Genomic DNA, 21,975 nt, shown 5'->3' with positions numbered 1-21,975 from the left:
GTGGGCAGTTTTTTGGACTAATAAGTAATACCTCCGTTTTATCTGAATTTAATAGCAGAAAATTACATGTCATCCAGTATTTTATATCTTTAACACACTCTGTTAATTTAGATAATTTAGCGTTTTCATCTGGTCGTGATGAAATATATAATTGAGTGTCATCAGCATAACAGTGGAAATTAATTCCATGTTTTCTTATAATATTACCAAGTGGCAGCATATATATTGAGAATAGTAGAGGGCCTAACACAGATCCTTGCGGTACACCGTAGTTTACTGACGTTATCTTCGATTTTTCCCCATTTACGCAGACAAAATGGTAGCGGTCTGATAAGTATGATCTGAACCAGCTTAATGCCTGTCCCTGAACACCAGTGTAGTTTTGTAGTCGGTCTAAGAGTATTGTGTGATCTATAGTATCGAACGCAGCACTAAGATCAAGTAAAACTAGTATTGAGATACAGCCTTGGTCAGAAGCTAAAAGTAAATCATTTGTGATTTTAACGAGCGCAGTTTCTGTGCTATGATGCGGTCTGAATCCAGACTGAAACTTTTCATAGATATCATTTTCTTGCAAGAAAGAGCACAGTTGAGCGGACACAACTTTTTCTAGTATTTTAGACATAAATGGAAGATTTGAAATGGGTCTGTAATTTGCTAGGTTATTATGATCTAATTGTGGTTTCTTAATAAGAGGTTTTATAACTGCCAACTTGAATATTCTTGGAACATGACCTAAGGATAAAGACGAGTTAATAATATTGAGAAGAGGCTCTTCCACTACAGGTAACACTTGTTTCAGTAGTTTAGTTGGTATTGGATCTAATAAACACGTTGTTGGTTTAGATGCAATGATAAGTTTATTTAACTCTTCCTGTCCTATAGTTGCAAAGCGCTGTAATTGTTCTTGCGGGGTGATAATTGAGGCTGAATCATAAGACACCATTAAAGATTGTACATTTACAATTGTGTTTCTGATGCTTTCTATTTTCTCAGTGAAGAAATTCATAAAATCATTACTACTACACTGTGACGGAATATTTTGCTCCGGTAACGTCTGTTTATTTGTTAGTCTAGCGACGGTGTTAAATAAAAACCTAGGATTATTTTGGTTGTTTTCTATTAGTTTGCGGAGATGCTCAGCCCTGGCTGCTTTTAGGGCCTTTTTATAACGTGACATACTGTCTTTCCATGCGATTCTAAAGACCTCTAGATTAGTTTGTTTCCATTTACGCTCTAAATTACGAGTTTCTCTCTTTAGAACATGCGTAACACTGTTGTACCATGGTGCTTTAGTTTTCTCTCTAACCTTTTTTAATCTAATTGGTGCAACGATGTCTAATGTACTAGAGAAAATGGTGCTCATAGTGCTAGTCATTTCCTCTAGTTCATCTGTTTGTTTGGGTTCACTGAGCAGCTGAGACAGATCAGGTAAGCTATTTGAGAAATGATCTATAGTTGTTGGAAGGATTGTTCTGCCTGGTCGATAACGCGGCGCAACATGACAAATTTCAGCGGTACGTAGTATGCAAGTGACCATGTAATGGTCAGTGACTTCATCACTTTGCGGTATAATATCTATATCGGTTGGATCGGCTCCATGTGATATAATTAAATCTAGCGTATGATTAAGACGATGAGTGGGACCAGTTACGTTTTGCTTGACCCCAAAGGAGTTTAATAAATCTGTAAACGCAGCCCCTAAAGCATCATTTGAATTATCTACGTGTATGTTAAAATCTCCAACAATTAATGCTTTATCGACATTGACCAAAAGATCTGAGAGAAAGTCTGCAAACTCTTTTAGGAAATCAGCGTAAGGCCCTGGCGGTCTATATACAGTAGCCAAGGCTAGAGATAATATGGATTTCTTTCTTACATCTAAGAGAGTAACATTTAGCACAAGTACTTCAAACGAATTAAACCTGTGACCTGTTTTCTGAGTAACAGTAAGAATATCTTTATAGATTATAGCAACACCACCGCCACGACCAATCAGACGGGGCTCATGCTTGTAACAGTATCCAGGAGGAGTAGACTCATTAAGACCGAAATAATCATTTGGTTTAAGCCAGGTTTCAGTAAGGCAAAGTACATCGAAACTATTATCTGTGACCATTTCATTTACAATAACCGCCTTAGGTGTAAGCGATCTGATGTTTAAAAGACCTAGCTTTATAAATTGTTTTTGTTCACTAATATTGAGATTTTCTGGTTTAATCACAATTAGATTTTTCTTAGATCCTGCAGTAGATTTATTATTTGATCTCACTAAACGAGGAATAGACACAGTTTCAATATAATGTTCTACATTGGTACTTATATCAATTAAGTTTGGACAGCAAAGAGTGTGATTTGGACTTTGACTTACTAGTCATATGGTGTGTAGCGTCTTGGAGATGTTGTCCGACAGAAGAGCCGCTCTGATTCTGCTGGGGTGAAGGCCATCAGCACGGAAGAGCCTAGGTCGCTCCCAGAAAAGATTCCAATTATTTACAAAGAGCAGTCTCTGTTCATTACACCATGACATTAACCATTCATTTAGAGCAAATAATCTACTGAACCTTTCGTGTCCTAGTCGGTAGGTGGGAAGCGGTCCAGACACGATGATCGTTGTTTCAGGCGATGTACTGCGTACCGTCTCGATCAGGCTCCTGTAGTCCTTCTTCAGAACCTCCGACTGCCGTAGCCTGATGTCGTTCGTTCCCGCGTGCAGCACGACAGCTCCGACGGGCTCGTCACCGTTCAGAATCCCGGGAACCTGTGCAGCGACATCGAGAACACGAGCACCAGGAAAGCAGTGAGTGCGAACCTTACCTTTACCTATGGTAGCACGGACATGCCGGACGATGGAACTGCCGATGATCACAGTGTCGCATTCCGTCTCGCGTAGAGGGGAGAAGCGGTTCCGGGTGGAGATCTCGAAGAGGTCCTAGCTCTGGTCCTGGCCCGCGTCTTCCGCTGTGGAATCACCCAGGGTCCATGTTGTTGTGTCGGTGCCGGAGTGAATGAAACCAGGGATGATCGCATCCTGGGCAGAGAAACACATGGAGTAGACGAGGTCGGAGTCAAAAGGTTACTAACCACTGACTTGTGAGCATCGGCGCGTGATGTTTCAAGCGCGAAACGTCGATCTCGTAGCTCGGCCTGTCTCTCTAGTAGGTCGCGGATCTGCTTCTCCACGGATTCCAGCTCTAACTGCACAGAATGCAGCTCGAAGGTGTCCTCACCTGCACTCAAAGGTAACGTTAGACACACATCCGTTATATTCGCCATTATAGCAGATGTGCTATAATGGCGAATTATAGCTTTCAGTGATACGGGTGTAAATAAGTCGATCGATAGGCGCGACCACGCGTGTAATGCTAGCGGGCTAAGGCTAGTAGCGGAAGTTCGAAAGGTTGGATATATGTAGCGATATCAGAGCAATCCGATTGTTTTTTAAGAAGAATAGTATTCCAGATATGTTCACACGCTATAAAAATGAAAAAGTTCGTTTGTAAAAGAGTGTAAAGAAGAAAAACAAGGTTTCTGAATTAATTCGACGGAATTAATTCGACGGAGCTCCAAAACACATAAATTATTATGCTATAAGCCATGTTAAAGGGTTACTTCAGGATTTAGCATTAAGCTTTGTATTAGTAGAAAACCTGTAGTATTTTCGAATTACCGTACTTTCCACCCTCATATCGCCCTGAGAGGAGAGATTTATGTATTTTTTGTCTGGAAAAAATCCTCCGATGACGCAAAAATCGTCATTTTGCGTCATCGGAGGATTTTCTGGCCAGAGGCTAAAGACTACAGCCAGTAGATGGCGTTGTTCCGCATGTTTTCAGCCCGCCCATAGAGGGTGGGATCTCACTCACAGAATGTACACACAGTCAGCCGTCTTTCTTTGGAAGCTAAGCTTGCAGGCTCTTGTTCTGTGGAGAAAGCTGAGTAAGTAGGGAAAACCATCCTCCTTTTCCCGGACTTGTCCGGCGGGCGAGATCGTTCAAAATGTCCGGGATTCAGCTTTTGCGTTCTGCGGTCGCCATTCATTGTTTACATGCAGCTCACCTTTTGTTTCAATCTAACTGAATTCATTCCGATCGGTGAATCTGAATGTAGTGTTTACATGAACGCTAAACAAGTGATCGGTTGATGTGCGTTTTACCCTTGCTAAGAAAATTCCCGCACCTCCGTGAGAGATGCGAGACCCGGCGCGTCTCAGTAATGACGCCACCGGTCTCGCGCCGTTCTCCCGCGGCCGTCAGCCTCGTCCTGCTCGCCACGGTAAACATGATGAATGGCGACTGTAGAACGCAAAAGCCGAATCCCGAACATTTGGCCGATCTCTAAATCACTGGCAAACTCATCACGTAGGCTAGCTTTGTTGTTTTCAACTACGCACTCTTACCGGTAGGCGTGGCCTCCTAAGGCAGCGAAGCAAGTGCATTCTGGGAGTTGTTGTCTTTCATCCACATAAGCCAAAAATACATTTTCTGGCTTTTCTCAGTCTAGAAAGCTCCAAATTAAAAAATTTCTTCACATTTCTTCTACTTAAATGACCTATTTTAAATACACATTCATCTTCCCAGAGGTGAAGTATCCCTTTAACGTTTCAGTGCACGTGGGTTTCGTGACATCATCGAAGTCCCATTGCATTGGCTAGGTGCCAACCAATAAAACGGCTCCTTTGACCCCCCCCCCCCTCCTCCCGCCCCCCTTTCTCTCTCGCCGCCTCTGAGTTTCAAGTGCACAAGTTAGTTTTGCACCTGATATATCGCGAAAAGAGTAGCAAAAGTCAAGGCGCGAAATTTGAATTTGCAGTGACAGATTTGAGAAGTTGCAAGTGCCTATTTGAGGTAGTACTGCGAATGTGAACGTAAGATCAAAATATATATTACAAGTTTGTGTCTGTCGTTGTATTTCTGTGAATGGCATTTTACACATTTGTGTCTACTTGTCTGCAGCTTCAGATTCAGAATACAGGTTTGTGACTATTGTCTGCGAGTGCAAATTTCAACATTCAACTTCAGATTTTTATTTTACAGGTTTTCACATGGGAGCTGTGAGTGTAAATGTTCATGTACAAGTACGAATATTTATTGTACAAGTTCTCAAATTTACATTTACGTGCTCTCGAGTTTTGCTACTGATTTACCTTCATACCACTCAAGCGCTCTTATGTGTGTTCGTACCATTTTATGGACGGAGAGCAGAGACTGACGAACGAACACCCTTACCCCAAGAAATGGCTCGGCTACGATGTTCTGGTAAAAAAGTCCCGCCGGGTGCTGAACAGGTTTGTCAGAGTCAGGTAAGCTAACTTACCTAACTGTTGTTTACTAACTTACCTATCTATGTGCTTGTTAGCCTAACGTTAGATGAAGTCCGTTCTATGAATACATTCAGATTAGTAACAGGCCGTTCACAAAATACAACGAATCTTGCATGATTACCATTGGCCACCTATGTGTCTTATATTTCGTTTACTTTGTGATATGGACCTAAGGGTCTGAAATAAAGAATGAATGAATATTCACGATAGTATATATTATGGTACATTACAGTCTTACAATAGCTCACATTATTCCTGTAAGGAGGCCAGCTAGCTACATCTCTTATTCAGATATTGATATTGACCTACATAGAGTTAGGAGATTGTGTGTATACGGTCTCGTTTTTAATGCATCTCTCTTTTTCACACTGTTCTAAGTATGAGTGCCATCATAAATTAATTCTCATGATCTATTTTAAGTATTAATGTAAAAATGTTTATGGTTATATTACTTCCATAGAACATCGATGAGCGTCAGTGTTGCAGACAGTGAACAACTGTGAGGATGATCACAGCCACATGTCCCAGACCTGTGATGCAGAAACACAATGGGAGGATCCATCTGTCTCTGACCACAACTACGCTCCAAAATCTCAACTCAACCTGAAGCCACCAACATCTGAAATGGGAACACAATGTGTTGAGCCATTGCCATTTGCCACAGTACATAACTCTGCTGAGAAACGACCACCTTTGTCAGCTCTACACAGGGTCGACATTGATGCATTCCATTCAGTTGCCGAGCACCTTACCAATTCATACACCAACAGCTTTCAGCTACACTCTTGGGATCAGCTCCTGATGACTCTGATGAAGCTGCGTCTTAAAGGGTTAGTTCACCCAAAAATGAAAATTCTGTCAGTAATTACTCACCCTCATGTTGTTCCAACCCCGTAAGACCTTTGTTCATCTTCGGAAGATGTTACGAATCTGCCAGGAAGAGGACGTGTGTCTATATTGTCTTAATGCACGGTGAGGAGGAAAGTTTGAGTGGCCAAAGACTCTCCAATAATCACAGATGGAGAATTGCAGAGATTAGTTGAGTCTTGGGGGTCAGAAAACCTAAAAAAAAATTATCAAACAACCCCTACATCACCACATGTTGTTTGGGAGGGTTTCAAGAAAAATCCTCCTCGCTCCTCCAAAAATAAACTCCAGCATATTCAGTTGTCAGACACAACTGGAACTTCAAAAGGGACTGGATTCTGTGGTCAGATGAAACAAAAAAAGTTTTTTTTGGCAGCAAACCCACCAGATGTGTTTGGTGCAAACAGGGATAAAAAGTACCCCATGCCTAGGGTTAATTATATTGCTGGATCTTATATGTTGTGGGCCTATTTTTTTGCTGGAGGTCCTGGACATCTTGTTCAGAAACATGGCATCATGGATTCTAGCAAATACCAACAGATAAAAAATCAAAACCTGACAGCCTCTGCTAGAAATCTTATAATGGGCCGTGATTGGATCTTCCAACAGTCCAAAACAAACATTAAAATCAACACAAAAATGGGTCACTGAGCACAAAATGAAGCTTCTGCCATGACCGTCCCAGTCCCCTGACCTGAACCTTATAGAAAATGAGTGGGATGAACTGAAGAGAAGAAGCACCAACATGAACTTGTGAATCTGAAGGATCTGGAGAGATTCTGTATGGAGGAATGGTCTCTGATCTCTTGTCAGTTGTTCTCCAAACTCATCAGGCATTATCCACCTTATTCTGCTCTAAACAATGGGCGCTGCCATAACAACGACTCCGGTTCCATACTTCCGGTTCGTAGCGCTTGACCTGTACTAGTAGCGAGAGAAGTTCAGTTTTAACGCTAACCACTCTAAACGTTTACTTTATTGAATGCATCTGATACGGAATCGGACATGGGCATTATCTCCTTCTTATCTTATGCTCGAAACACTCAGTTTCTAAAAAGTTTGAAATCTTCTTTGAATTGTTAAAACAAATAACAACAGCACATGAGGAGCTTGAACTCATTCTCTCGCTGCTAGTACAGGTCAAGCGCTACGAACGGAAGTAGGCAACCGGAGTCGTCGTCATGGCAGCGCGCATTGTTTAGACTGAGCAGAATAAGGTGGATAGGAGAAGACTCAGAGCTGTTATCTTGGCAAAAGGAGGTTGCAAAAAGTATTTAATAACAGGGTGCCAACAATTATGGCCAGCGTGTTTTGGAGAAAAACATTTATTTTATAATGTGATTTACCCCCCAATCCCCCCCCCCTCCCCTTTCTTGAAGGAAAGATCAAAAGGATAAACAATGCAGATTTATTTTTTACAGCCATTATTTATCATATTTATCAGGGGTGCCATCAATTTTGACCACCACTATGCAGAGTTCCTGAGATATGGACGACTTCCTGTTTGGCGACTACGCCGCCGATTTCGTTTGGCTGTGACGGGCAAACGCTTCCGAAAATCAAAAATCCTTCTAGTAACTTTTGTGAGGCTTGGTCCAAGGATCATGTACGTCCAGTTTCGTGAAGTTCGGACCAAATTTGTGACCTGTGAAAATTTTGTTTTGCTTTCTGTTCAATCCAATATGGCGGACGAACGACATAGACTCGTGATGTCATCTTCGCGAGCAACTTACACCGGTACTGATCGGACTGATCGGTTCTGACTGAGTAGTGATTTCTACTCAATTGGTGATTGTGCTACTTCTGGCTGGAGTTAATCCAGGCCCACACCGGCGGTCAACACCATTGGCGCTACAGAAGAAACAACAATGCCAACAAATAGTGGCCCTCAATACACTACCATCTGGTCACTGTCAAATCGCCTGTTTGACCCACCTCTGGGGGCTGTAGGCCCTGTGGAGTTCCCGCGTCTTGGGCTGTTGCGTGCTAGTGGCCCTGCCGTGCGGCACCTCTTCCTGGTTCGGTGCGGGCGTGTCGTTGGCTGATGGTGCAGCGTGCAGGGACGTGGGCGGCCTTGGAGGGGCTGTTTCGCCGTGTGTGGGGTGCAGTGCTGGCTTTGCTGGGCTGTGACTCTCCATGGGCTTGGCGGGGATCGTGCCAGTGGCGGCGAACTCACCGGAGAGGCAGCGCTGCAGGAGGGATGCAGCGGGAGTGTGCACTGGTGAGCGTGTGACTCCGCTAACACAAACAACTGTTGCTGACTTTTGCAATGTTAATCAACAGACTCTTCCAATAAAACACAGGAATCCAGTCTTCAAACGGCACAGAACCAACAAAATATTTCGCACATTAAATCAGGCAAGGGTAGTTTGGGATCCGTTATCAAAAGTAAAGGGATATTTGGCGGACACTTAAATATACGCAGTATGAAACCAAAACGTGAACAACTGAAACATCTGCTGTGCAGTTGCAATATTGACTTTTTAGGACTTTCAGAGACGTGGTTAACCCATTCTTCCCCTGAGGCTGTTGTAAATATGAAAAATCGGAACAAAAATAAGGCCAAAACAGAATATAAAGATATCAACGAAACACCTGAAGAGACTAAATTCAAATTTTCTATACTTCTAAACACTAAAAATATACAACAAAATGCATTTAAGGGCTAAAAACGTGGATTTAGCATGATATGTCCCCTTTAAAGAAGGCGTTCGATACAGTAGATCATCGAGCCCTTCTGTCTAAACTAACTCACTTCAACTTTGCAGAAGATGCGCTAGTTTGGTTTCAATCTTACTTGTCCAATAGAAGACAAGCTGTGAGTGTTGGTGGCACTATGTCATCTTACCTTGAATGTTCAGCAGGAGTCCCACAAGGCTCTATTTTGGGACCAGTACTATTCTCTGTATATATAAATGATCTGCCAAACGTTTGTCAAAAAGTCCATTTCCAAATGTATGCTGATGATGCAGTTATTTTTACACCTGCTAAAAGCACACAGGAAGCATCATCCATTCTTACATCAGCACTGGAGAATGTTCAGCATTGGCTGCTTAAATCCTGCTTACTATTGAACAAAAAGAAAACTGTTACCATGATTTTTTCAGAAAAATTCATAAAACTGGAGCGGTCCAATGTGTTCCTGGGGGAGTGGAACTTGACATTGTAGAAGAGTTCAAGTACCTCGGGGTCACACTGGACCCATCACTTTCATTCAAAAAACACATCAAACTTACGGCGAACAGAATCAAATTCAATTTACATAACTTTAAACAAATCAGACCATCAATGACAATTACTTCAGCTAAAATGTTTCTACATTCAATGATATTTTCACATATAGATTATTGCATCACAACCTGGTCACTCACTGGAAATACAATTTTAAAACCCATAGAAATGTTAGTCAAAAAATCTATAAAAATGCTTGATCAAAAGCCTCTGTCATTCCATCAGTGTAATATTTTGGGAAAATACAATATGCTCAATTTTGAAAATTTTATTCATTTTAAAAATAGCTGTTTAATTTATAAAGTTTTTCACGGACTGGCCCCACCTTCACTTTCTACATACATCAAACCAAGGTCTGACAGAGGTTTTTGTACCAGAGCCTAATTTAGAGGAGATATAGAGATCCCGCACAGAAAAACTACCTTTGGACAAACTGTTCTGTCTATCAGAGGAGGTCATTTTTGGAACAGCCTCCCAACAAACATTAGAGAATGTCCTACTTACTGCACATTTAAAATGCACCTTAAACAGCTTCTTAAAAGTTCCCAGTTATGTCCTCATTTTGACTAATTTTATTGATGTAATGTAATCTGCCTGAATGTGTGCTAATGTGTTTCTTGCTTCATACTGTGTATATTGTCTGTTCTTTTGTGTTGCATGACTTTTTATGTTGTTGTCTTCCTGCCTCGGGACTACAGGTGAAAATTAACATTTATGCTATAACCTGGCTCATTTACAATCTGTACAGAAATGTTAGATTGTTCATTAATGTGCACTGTCCCGAATAAATAAATAAATAAATGAGTATGCTTTTAATGTCTAACCTGGAAGTTTGTTTTGAAATGCTTTTATTTTGTACAAAATGGCACAAAATCACACGTGGTGTTCCTGGCCTACAAAAAAAATAAATAAAAAAAATAAATAGAAGAAGCTTAGGCTATAAATCTCGTTATGCTATATTATCACCAAAAATTGAATTCATTCATTTTATCAACTTGTTTTTCTTGTTAATCTTTCAATTATTATTTAACTTTGAATCCGATTGATCGTAGGCCTCATTGATCTGATGATAAAGTTAATCTCTGTGAAAAAGAAAGCCTGTAATACTCAAAATAGTTTATTTGTGTGCATGAACGTGTGTGCGTTAGCGTGAGTTTGCATGTATCCACACATGCACAGGTCCGAGGCCTTAATCTTTGCATGCACACATATAAATATGTGAACATGAAAATGAATATGCCCCTGAACACTAAATGTTTCTCTTATTTTCGATCATCTCTCCCATTCATTTTCAATGGATGTTATTTTTGACCAATATAAGCTTGGATCGATGAGGCCTATCAATGTCAATCAGTTTCAAAAATAAATACAAAACCTGACCTAATTTAAAGAAATCAAATTGACAAAAAGATTGAATCCAATATTTGGTGATAATATAGCACAACAAGAGATGTATAAGCTATTTCTGTAGTATTTTTACCCTATGTGAGCAAAGTCTGTAAGTTTTAATCTAATGAGAAACCAACTAACATTTTCAGGAAAAAGAAAATCATCTCTGGGTCAGAATGACCCAAACACAACATAAGGATTAATCAGCATAAGACAAAAACTCGTTTTGAAAAAAAGTTTTATGATCTACTGACTGTATTTGAACAAAAAAAAAAAAAAAAAAAAAAAAAAAAGTAAAAATGTACCTTTAAATGCATCATAATGTAATTAAAAAGAAAACATTCAGGTAGTGCTGAATTCATTTATTTGACTTGAACAGCTTTTGACATTAGTATATCACTCCATGAAATTGCATTGATGAACACATGAAATAATTACAGCTACAGGGACTACAAACTCTCTGGTCCTTCAGTATGAGACATTCCCCCCAAAAAACCTCAATCTGCCATCTGAACAAGTTGAAGGAGAAGCAAACATATGAGATATGAGATGTTGAACTGATCTGCATTACTACAGCAACTATTAATGTCTGTATAAGCTGTCTTTATACAAGCATGAGAGCAGGCTGATCATGACACTACATTGAGCATCAGACTGTGGACTGGCTGTTGTCATGTGAATGTCTTTTTTTTTTTTGTTATTTTTTTTTTTTTTACAAACCATTTAGAACTCAGAGCTGAGGAACTCAAAGACTGAAGCAGGGCTGTTGGATCAGTGTGACAAGATTTTTTAAGATGTGCAATTTAATGTTTTAAGAGAAATTCATTTGAAAATTAATATTATGGGTTTATGCTTCACAAATTTAAATAAAGCAAATGAATAGAATATGAAACTTGACAGAGAAACAACGTTTACATTGACATGTCGTCCACTCAGAGGTAAGGCTTCATCTAAAATATGACAGTAAATAGAACCATGAACAAACACGTCAACATTCAATGATTTTTTACATTTTCATTTGTTTGTGTTCCAGTACAATTTGATAATTTTCCATTTGAAGTGATATGCATTTTTATCAAATTGCATTTGTAAATCTTCCACATTTTTATTTCTGTTCCATAAGAACTGAACAAACAATATTAATAAAAAAAGCTCAAAAAGGTCACACACACAATGGTCCCATGATCATAAAACTCCTGAATGATTCTGTGCACTGATGCTGAATGCTGAACTTGATACAATGCAAAAAACAAAACAAACAAAAAAAGCAGTACAAAAAAATCTCACTGGAAAATAACACAAAAATACTTGTTTACGGAAATGAGCTTTGCACTGTGATGTATGCACATACACGCACACACGCACACACACACACACACACACACACACACACACACACAAGCTTTGCTAGATACAGGAAGGACTGTAACTACAGTAAGGCATGGCATGATAAAATCCCAGCGCACTACAGAAATTACATCAGATTCTCTTTTCTAGATTCTCTAGAACACACTGAACTAGTGTGGAAGATTTCAAAGCTGAAACCCATGCAGTACAGAGCAGAAACAAAGTATCAACATGCATCCTTTTCTGACCCCAAAACACTGAAATAATGTAATGTAGTATAATAGTGTGTGTGGGTGATGGAAAGCAAAGCATGGCTGTACTAAAGTGTACTACACTTCAATTTCAGGAGTTACAGATCAAAACAAACAGCTTTTCAATAAAAGCTGCCTGACACATTCAAGATAATACTGATATCCTGTCAGACATGAACACAAAGGACAAACAAACAAAACAAAACAACGAAAAACATAACGTGTCCATATATATTAACTCATCCAACAGCACATGCCAGAAAAACAACAGCTGTTTCTAACTTTTAAAAACGCATAATACTGAAATAAATAACAGCAGGTTTTTGATAAACATCTTCATGTCTTGAGAGTCAGTAGTTTGGGGTTTCTTTAGTTCTGTAAACGATATCCAGTGTGTTTTTGGGCCTTTGTGAATCTCATGAAAAATATCATGACGTTTTCTTATTTGTCTTATTTCACACCAAAAAAAAATAAAAAAAATAAATAAAATAATAATAATAATTCGGAAGAAAAAAATATTGTATATTACTGTATATATACAGTATACTGACAATAAGATTTTTTGCCTATTTAAGCTTATTTATCCAACACTTTCTCATTACTGTACTGTAAAATAATAAATTATATTTATATTGTAAAGTACACAAGTATAGATCATGATCATGTACTGAATTTATGCTGATTTTAATAAAATACACTTGTTGAGATAGGATGATATTTTATTACATTGCTACAATGTATGCGAGTTCATATATATATATATATAAAAAATGAACTTGCATACATTCTATACTGTTTATATAGTGGGACTATTTGGGGGAAATATGCTTGTCATAAAAAATAAATGCAATCATACTGTTCCTAAAATTGGCTCCTAAAATTATTTGTGCAAATCTATTTAGTTATTTTTTATATTTGATATTTCACCGGGACATTTCTTCATGAGATTCACCCATGTATAGAACGGTGGAGGGCCCAAACCATCTGAAACCTTATTAAACCTCATTCAGGAGTCTTCGTCCCACCTGAACTAACTCTAGCTCTGATAAAAAACCTGTAAAACAAGGACCTCAGGCTCTTGATATGTACGATGCTGACAGAGCAGGTCAGTATGATGCAAACCCAAACAATCCCATCATGCACTGGGTCTGGACTGTACCATCTCTTTGGAAATGATTCCTGAAGATCAGAGATGTAAACTTGAGGAAGCTCTTGAGTAAGAGATCAGCTCGAGGACTGTGTATGGATTCTAAGTTTTCTTTTCACCAGTTTTCACCAGACATGACTACCTATTAGCTAATCACCACACGCTACTAACCAATAATAATCTACGCTAATGAAGTCAGCTGAGCTCCAAGGTCTAGGTTATTTATCTGATATGGATGAGAGCAGAGGACTACAGTATGTTCCACAACTGGATATCCAGATTAGCTAGCATCTGAGAGAAAAAAAAAAAAAAATGATAGGGTAAAGCAATAAATAAAATATCCTAGCATCATACACTTTCATAGATATTTATATATGTATAAGATTATACAGCCCCGGGAAACATATTCTGGATGTGACAGTGGTCTGAAAAGGCATTAGTGTTAAAATGAGTTATTTTGACCTTCATTCTTACTTTCAATAAGCAAAACATCTCTGAAATATTCCAGGTGAATCTCGCAAAAAAATATAGATCCAGGTTCCACAATCAAAAGAATGAAGTAAATGAAGCCCATTTTTTAAAAACATAGTTTTGTAATAAATATAAACAATGTAAAAAAACATTGTATTTTTGTTGTTGTATTGTGACTGTTATGGATATTTCTGCCCATATTCTCCTTACTGTAATGTTTGTGGACATTTCAGTTGTGAGCATTTCTGTTATTCACACTATCCTCAATGTTACTCATTAATAATATATATATATTATTATTATTTTTTTTTTTTTTTTACTGTAGTGTACTGTACAATGTGAATTTGTGGAGGGAAAGTGCTTAATTATCAATAAAATAGCATCACAATGTCCAAAAACTTAATGGTATAAAGATGGGCTTAATTTTCTTTAAGTAAAACAGGTTTTTGCAAGATTCACCCTTTTAAGGAATAAACAAAAGTGATGAAGAAGAGCAAAAAGAGGGATTGGTGACATGGTCTAAATTGCATTCTCTTTAATTATGTGGCTTATTTACCTATAACAATTAATTAATTCATTATTTATTTATATATTTTGGCTCCCTGTTCCTGCCGTGTGATTGGCTGAGGTGAGGTGATTGACAGGTCTACACGCGAGTGAGGAAGGCCAGATTGAGGCTGCCGGGGATCTGAATGGTTTCCAGGGCCAGAGAGGAGGGGTTAAAAGGGAAAGTCACGGGGTAGATGACTTTGGTGTCCATCAGCAGCTGAGGCGACTCCTTTCGATCCCGTAAACGCGTCTGTCAGAGGAAACACACAAGTAGAAGCATTCAAAATCAATAGAATTATATAATGACTTAAAGAGCACAAGATCTAGTATGAGGTTGAATTTTTTAAACATACCTGTATTGTTCTTATGAACAATACTGACACACGCTCTTCAAATGCATTGACAGGCGTATACAAGTTCAGCACCTTCACGATCTGGATAGAAAATAAGAAATGATGAGGGTGTGGGTGTGTGTGTGTGTGTGTGTGTGTGTGTGTGTGTGTGTTTGTGTGTCAGGTTGTGGTAAGTAAAAAACATGAGAGAAAAAAATGTATGAGCAGTTGCATGACCAAACAAATCCAAAAGTAGGCTTCCAAAAAAGAACAAAAGATTGTTTCGGTCAGTCAACCATGTACAACCAAAATCTTTTAAAAACTACGGAACCCCTAAAGGGACATGGTTACAGTTTATACTGAATATTTCTTCCTATCTCATATTTTTTTCCGTGTTATTCTGACACACGTAAAAAAAATCTGTAAAACATTACCACAGTAAAGCAGGCCAAAATAAATAAATAAATACAAATTAGGCAATACAAGCATAAATATTACACTGCAAAAAATGCTTTTCTTTGTCTCGTTTCCAGTCGAAATATCTAAGAATTCTTAAATCAAGAAGCATTACTAGATAAGTAAAATGACATAAATTATATCTTGTTTTCTGAAAAAAAAAAAAAAAAAAAAAAAAAAAAAAAAAAAAATGAAGTTTTTGCTTAAAACAAGCTAAATTATCTACCAGTGGGATAAGAAAAAAAAAAAAAACTTAATTAAAATGGAAAACAAGATTATTTTTCTTACCCCCTTGGCAGATCATTTTGCTTGTTTTAAGCAAAAACTCAATTAATTTTGATTATTTTAAATCAGAAAACAAGATAGAATTTCTTATGTCATTTTACTTATCTAGTAAATGCTTCTTGATTTAAGAATTTTTAGATATTTCGACTGGAAACAAGACTAAGTAAGAAAAGCATTTTTTGCATTGTAGTCCATTTCATTTTGATTCATCACACTGAATTTAAATAATAAACAAACAAACAAAAACAAACAAATAAATACTGTTTTATCTATTTTTAAAACAAAAATATCGCCTCAAGGAATATTACAATGCTTTGCACATTGGGAACTGCTGCTATAAAAATGTGATCCTTGAATGTATTGTAATGTGTATTCTTTTTAATGATTAGTGGGTCGTTTTGTTTTGTTTGCCTGAAAAAAATCTATGCTATAAATGGACTTTTTCAAATAACTAATATAGGCTTCATCAAGATGATATGAAATGTACTTGCGCAAAAGAAATGGCATAAATCTCTAAAATGATCAGGGAAATGAATCATAATGTATAGAAAGAGACAGTCTGGAGTGTGTGTTACCTGTGCTGTAGAGAGGGCGTTACACATGGAGCAGATTGCCTCGGCATCCTCATCGGTTTTCTTCTTCACCTGCAGTAGTTGTGCGGCCTGAATCAGCGGCTCCAGCGTCTCTTTTGCGCCGCATGTCATGAGATTCTTATCTCTCAGCCACTCCTCCAGCTGACTCACGTTATACCTGAACACATACACACATTAACCCTTGTACCAGAGACTATATTACTGGAAATAAATTCAAATATGGGCAACAACTGAATTTCTGAGCTAATCTTGCCAATGCTACTTATATATTTAATGTAATCTACACCACCGCTTAAAAACTTGTGGTCGGTAAAAGTTTGTATGTTTTTTAAAGTTATGTTTATGCTCACCAAGGCTATGAAATACTATGAAATATTACAATTTAAAATAACTTTTTTTTTTTATTTGAATCTTTTAAAATCTATTTCTCTGTTGTCAGCAGCCATCACTCCAGGTTTCACTGTTAAAATCATTCCAATATGTTGATTTGGTGATTAATATTATTATCATCATCATCACTACTGAGAACAGCTGAGTTGCTTAATATTTTTGAGAAAACTATCATCGTTTTTTTTCCAGGGTTCGTCTCTGAATAGAAAGTTTAAAAGAACAGCATTTTTGTAATTAAAAAAAAAAAAGTCTTTACTGTCACTTTTGATCTATACATCCTTGCTGAATAAAAGTATTAATTTCTTTAAAAAAAAATGTATACTATAATTAATAAAGAAAATATATATTAGAGAAGTCAATGGTGTCCATCAACTGTTTGGTTACCAACATTCTTTAAAATATCTTCTTTTGTATTTAGCAGAAGAAACTTTGGATCAACTTGAGGGCGAGTAAATGACAGAATTTTCATTTTTGGGTGAACTATCCCTTTAACTTTTATTTTGTGATTTAAATTGAATGATTATTATAATATTTTTAAATAAAGCAGCATGTTTTAAGGCCTTATTTTTCACTATGGTTTCAAGAATTATTGGTATTGATTCATTTCGAATAATTCCAACACTATTTGGCAGCCACTGTATGTTAATCTGGTCTGCATATATATATATATTTGCACTGTTCTGCAAACATCTAGAAGTTATTTGCCCGCACCTGATCTGCATGCCCTTGCTCCAGGAGCACATGTCTTTACGCAGCAGCAGGTTGTTGAGAGTAACGGCTCCGATGATGTAGAACTGCTGCTTGACCACCTGTTTGATGAGCTCCGGGTCGGTCCCGTGCTGACACATGATGGAGTGGAAGGTATTGAGCTGGCGGATGATGGAGTCCAACGTGTACGTGCCCTCGTCTGCGATACTCGATGTCCTCTTACGGAGACCCGTGGGCTTCACCCCGGAAACACCCTGGATGGTTTCATGTTCCAGCATGCCAGAGACTGGCGAGAGCAACAACAGACGGAGGGATAAATACAGAGGGAGAGAGAAAGAGTGATACAGATCGAAAGAAAGACACCCAGAGGTCACGTGCTCACCGATCATGGGCTGCAGGATGTTCTCCATAGACTTGATGAGCTGTTGGTAGATCTGAATGGCCAGATCGCTCAAAACCTGCCGGTACTCGGCCAGGTCAAAGTTGGAGAGACAGTGATCGTTCTGTTTAGGGGAGTTATGCTTCATGAATTGCTGGAGAGAGAAGGAGAAGAAAGTGTTGATTCTGTTTAAGCAACAAGAAACTGTGTCCACATATACACTGCAGAGACATCACACACCTTTAGAACAATGGATTTACATTATTTTCCCAAGACATGCCAAGCAGTTTGTGATTAAACACCATTATGATTTTTTTCTCATTACCGTAATGCATACTGTTCATTCAGACTTTATGCAGGTAAATGTAAGATTTTTAAAGTCCTTTTTAAGACCAAGTAAAGAGAATTGATGTTCTTTAAATGTAAATGTCTAGGGAGAAACACAATGAGCTGTATTAGCAACTTCAGAGTTTGACAATACAACTTCCAACATATACAGTGAGGAAAATAAGTATTTGAACACCCTGCTATTTTGCAAGTTCTCCCACTTGGAAATCATGGAGGGGTCTGAAATTGTCATCGTAGGTGCATGTCCACTGTGAGAGACGAAATCTAAAAAAAAAAAAAATCCAGAAATCACAATATATGATTTTTTAACTATTTATTTGTATGATACAGCTGCAAATAAGTATTTGAACACCTGTCTATCAGCTAGAATTCTGACCCTCAAAAACCTGTTAGTCTGCCTTTAAAATGTCCACCTCCACTCCATTTATTATCCTAAATTAGATGCACCTGTTTGAGGTCTGCATAAAGACACCTGTCCACCCCATACAATCAGTAAGAATCCAACTAACATGGCCAAGACCAAAGAGCTGTCCAAAGACACTAGAGACAAAATTATACACCTCCACAAGGCTGGAAAGGGCTACGGGGAAATTGCCAAGCAACTTGGTGAAAAAAGGTCCACTGTTGGAGCAATAATTAGAAAATGGAAGAAGCTAAACATGACTGTCAATCTCCCTCGGACTGGGGCTCCATGCAAGATCTCACCTCGTGGGGTCTCAATGATCCTAAGAAAGGTGAGAAATCAGCCCAGAACTACACGGGAGGAGCTGGTCAATGATCTGAAAAGAGCTGGGACCACCGTTTCCAAGGTTACTGTTGGTAATACACTAAGACGTCATGGTTTGAAATCATGCATGGCACGGAAGGTTCCCCTGCTTAAACCAGAACATGTCAAGGCCCGTCTTAAGTTTGCCAATGACCATTTGGATGATCCAGAGGAGTCATGGGAGAAAGTCATGTGGTCATATGAGACCAAAATAGAACTTTTTGGTCATAATTCCACTAAACGTGTTTGGAGGAAGAAGAATGATGAGTACCATCCCAAGAACACCATCCCTACTGTGAAGCATGGGGGTGGTAGCATCATGCTTTGGGGGTGTTTTTCTGCACATGGGACAGGGCGACTGCACTGTATTAGGGAGAGGATGACCGGGGCCATGTATTGCGAGATTTTGGGGAACAACCTCCTTCCCTCAGTTAGAGCATTGAAGATGGGTCGAGGCTGGGTCTTCCAACATGACAATGACCCGAAGCACACAGCCAGGATAACCAAGGAGTGGCTCTGTAAGAAGCATATCAAGATTCTGGCGTGGCCTAGCCAGTCTCCAGACCTAAACCCAATAGAGAATCTTTGGAGGGAGCTCAAACTCCGTGTTTCTCAGCGACAGCCCAGAAACCTGACTGATCTAGAGAAGATCTGTGTGGAGGAGTGGGCCAAAATCCCTCCTGCAGTGTGTGCAAACCTGGTGAAAAACTACAGGAAACGTTTGACCTCTGTAATTGCAAACAAAGGCTACTGTACCAAATATTAACATTGATTTTCTCAGGTGTTCAAATACTTATTTGCAGCTGTATCATACAAATAAATAGTTAAAAAATCATACATTGTGATTTCTGGATTTATTTTTTAGATTATGTCTCTCACAGTGGACATGCACCTACGATGTCAATTTCAGACCCCTCCATAATTTCTAAGTGGGAGAACTTGCAAAATAGCAGGGTGTTCAAATACTTATTTTCCTCACTGTATATCCATTACCTTTTAATTCATTGTACAAAAAAAGTAGCTTGAATCGCTCTGATTCTAATCACTAGAATACGAACATAACTTTATCTCTTTATCTCATTACTGTATCTCCTGATAGCACTGCAAAAAAAAAGTGATGTTCTTCCTCAGTATTTTTGGCTTGTTTTCCAGTGAAAATTGTCTAAATGATTCTTAAATCAAGATGTGATTACTGGAGATACAAAATTACATAAAATATGAAGTCCTGTTTTCTGTAAAAAAATAATCAAAATGAAGTGAGTTTATGATTAAAACAATAAGAAATATCAGCCAATGGGCTGAGAAAAAACAACTTATTTCAAAGGGAAGTGCTGATAACTCACTGACAGATATTTGTTCTTCGCATAAACTCACTTAATTTTGTTTAATTTTTCAAGACTTAATTTTACAATAGCATCTCAAGTAAATGTTTTTTATAGATGTTTAAATAGTTTTATTGAAAAACAGCATAAAAAGACGAAGATATCTTCTTTTTTTTCCAAGGCTTCAACATTTAATGCCATGACTTTATGAACTTAAGACTTTCTGCTTGGATTTAAGATTTTTTTTGAGACTTTTTTAATACCCGCAGAAACCCTGTTATTATGTAATTATCTTTCATCATTATCATTAGTGGTGATTCTCATTATGCTCATGTAATACATGAATTGTTCCTTTATTATTAATATGTTTTAAATCAGAATATATATTAAAGGCAGTACAACAAATACTACCACAATATATAATAGTTTATATTTGTTTACATTACGGAAATGAGAATTACATATTTTGCATTACATTTACAAGAATTTGGGAGGAGTGTCATGAAAATCTTCATGAAAAATCTTCATGTTATTTTTGAAATGTAATTTCTTATTCATTTTGTTTGATTTTGGAGTGAAATGTGACATGAACATGTTCTTGACATGCAGAATTGTTTGAAAGTGAATTTGTCAAAAGCGTTGTAAATAACCACATCTTGCTTATACAAAGTAAGATTCAGGGTTCCCAGAAAAGGGCTTCAAGGGCAAAAACACAAGAATACATCCACATTTCTGTAGTGTGTATATATATATATATATATATATATATATATATATATATATTTTTTTTTTTTTTTTTTTTTTTTTTAAAGCTCTAAATTTTAACAGCTGGATATGTCTTCAGTTACGTTAGTTTGGTAAAAAAAAATAGCTAACAAGAAATGGGATAAATTCTTGGTCTTCATGTTTTTTGTTTACAGAGAGATTTGCTAAACTATTTATATGGTTCACTGTCAACCTTCTAGAGTTTTAGAGTTACAATAAGTATGATATCTATTTACTTGTGCAAATAACTCCAAAACATTTGCAGTGTGAGCAGGCCAGAGTGAGACCGGAAGTTCATGTGTGTCTGAGTGTGATCTCACCTCATCGCCACTGTACTGTTTCAAGCAGTGCAGGAAACGACACGTGTTGGACAACCAGAAGGAAACAGTCTCAAAGTCGTCACCTCTTTTCTGTAGAAAAAGCAAAACAGTTCTAGTTTGCAGTGATAAACTGCCTTTTAATACTATTGTAAAAAGAAGTGTCTGTTTTAGCATTATAAATGTGAATAGTGTGTGTCGAGACCTTGAGGATCTTCTTGATGCTGTTGATGACAGAGGTGAGAAGAGATCGGACTTTCTGGTCATCATTAACGTAGTCGGCATGGCGCAGACACATGAAGAGGATGTATGCCGGCAGACCTGGTATCAGATTCACTGCCACACCACGAGGCTTCAGCTCTGACAAAAATCACACATGCACAGATCAGAGTTTAATGGAGCACTTTTGTTTTATTATTATTTTTTCATTTCATTTCATTAAGGCTATTTTTATTAAGGCCCTTTACCAGTTTTCTTAAAAAGAGTGTAGCGTGGAATGAAAATCATGTAAGCTGGAATCGAACTTGAACTTAATACTAATAGAGGACAAAAACAAAAAAAAATTATAATAATAATATAATAAAATAGATCAAATAAAATTAATTAATTAATCAAAAGATCTAATGGGGAAACTGTATTTTAATTTTCATTTAATTTGTTCATAAATGTATTTTATTAAAATAGTAATAAAAATAATTTAATAGATTTATTGGTAAGTTTATTTTGATGGTCCACTTTG

General features: G+C 37.7%; 1 protein-coding gene across 4 annotated transcripts in view; it reads right to left on the bottom strand.

Annotated features, from left to right (window-relative positions):
• Positions 1 to 14,344: 14,344 nt before the first annotated feature.
• myo5aa (myosin VAa) overlaps positions 14,345 to 21,975 on the bottom strand; it is a 91,810-nt gene continuing 84,179 nt past the window's right edge. For all 4 annotated transcript variants that reach the window (XM_079874733.1, XM_079874731.1, XM_079874732.1 and 1 more), the window contains 7 exons: positions 21,442 to 21,596; positions 21,240 to 21,329; positions 17,722 to 17,872; positions 17,343 to 17,625; positions 16,224 to 16,398; positions 14,929 to 15,009; positions 14,345 to 14,825 (listed from right to left, as the gene is read on the bottom strand). In XM_079874733.1, coding sequence (XP_079730859.1) covers positions 14,673 to 14,825; positions 14,929 to 15,009; positions 16,224 to 16,398; positions 17,343 to 17,625; positions 17,722 to 17,872; positions 21,240 to 21,329; positions 21,442 to 21,596 — 1,088 coding nt within the window. In that variant the 3' untranslated portion in view covers positions 14,345 to 14,672. The remainder of the gene's footprint in view (positions 14,826 to 14,928; positions 15,010 to 16,223; positions 16,399 to 17,342; positions 17,626 to 17,721; positions 17,873 to 21,239; positions 21,330 to 21,441; positions 21,597 to 21,975) is intronic.

Source organism: Squalius cephalus, assembly GCF_949319135.1.
Source record: "Squalius cephalus genome assembly, chromosome: 6".
In the NCBI taxonomy this organism is placed as follows: Eukaryota; Metazoa; Chordata; class Actinopteri; order Cypriniformes; family Leuciscidae; genus Squalius; species Squalius cephalus.
This window is presented reverse-complemented; position numbering and strand designations above follow the sequence as displayed.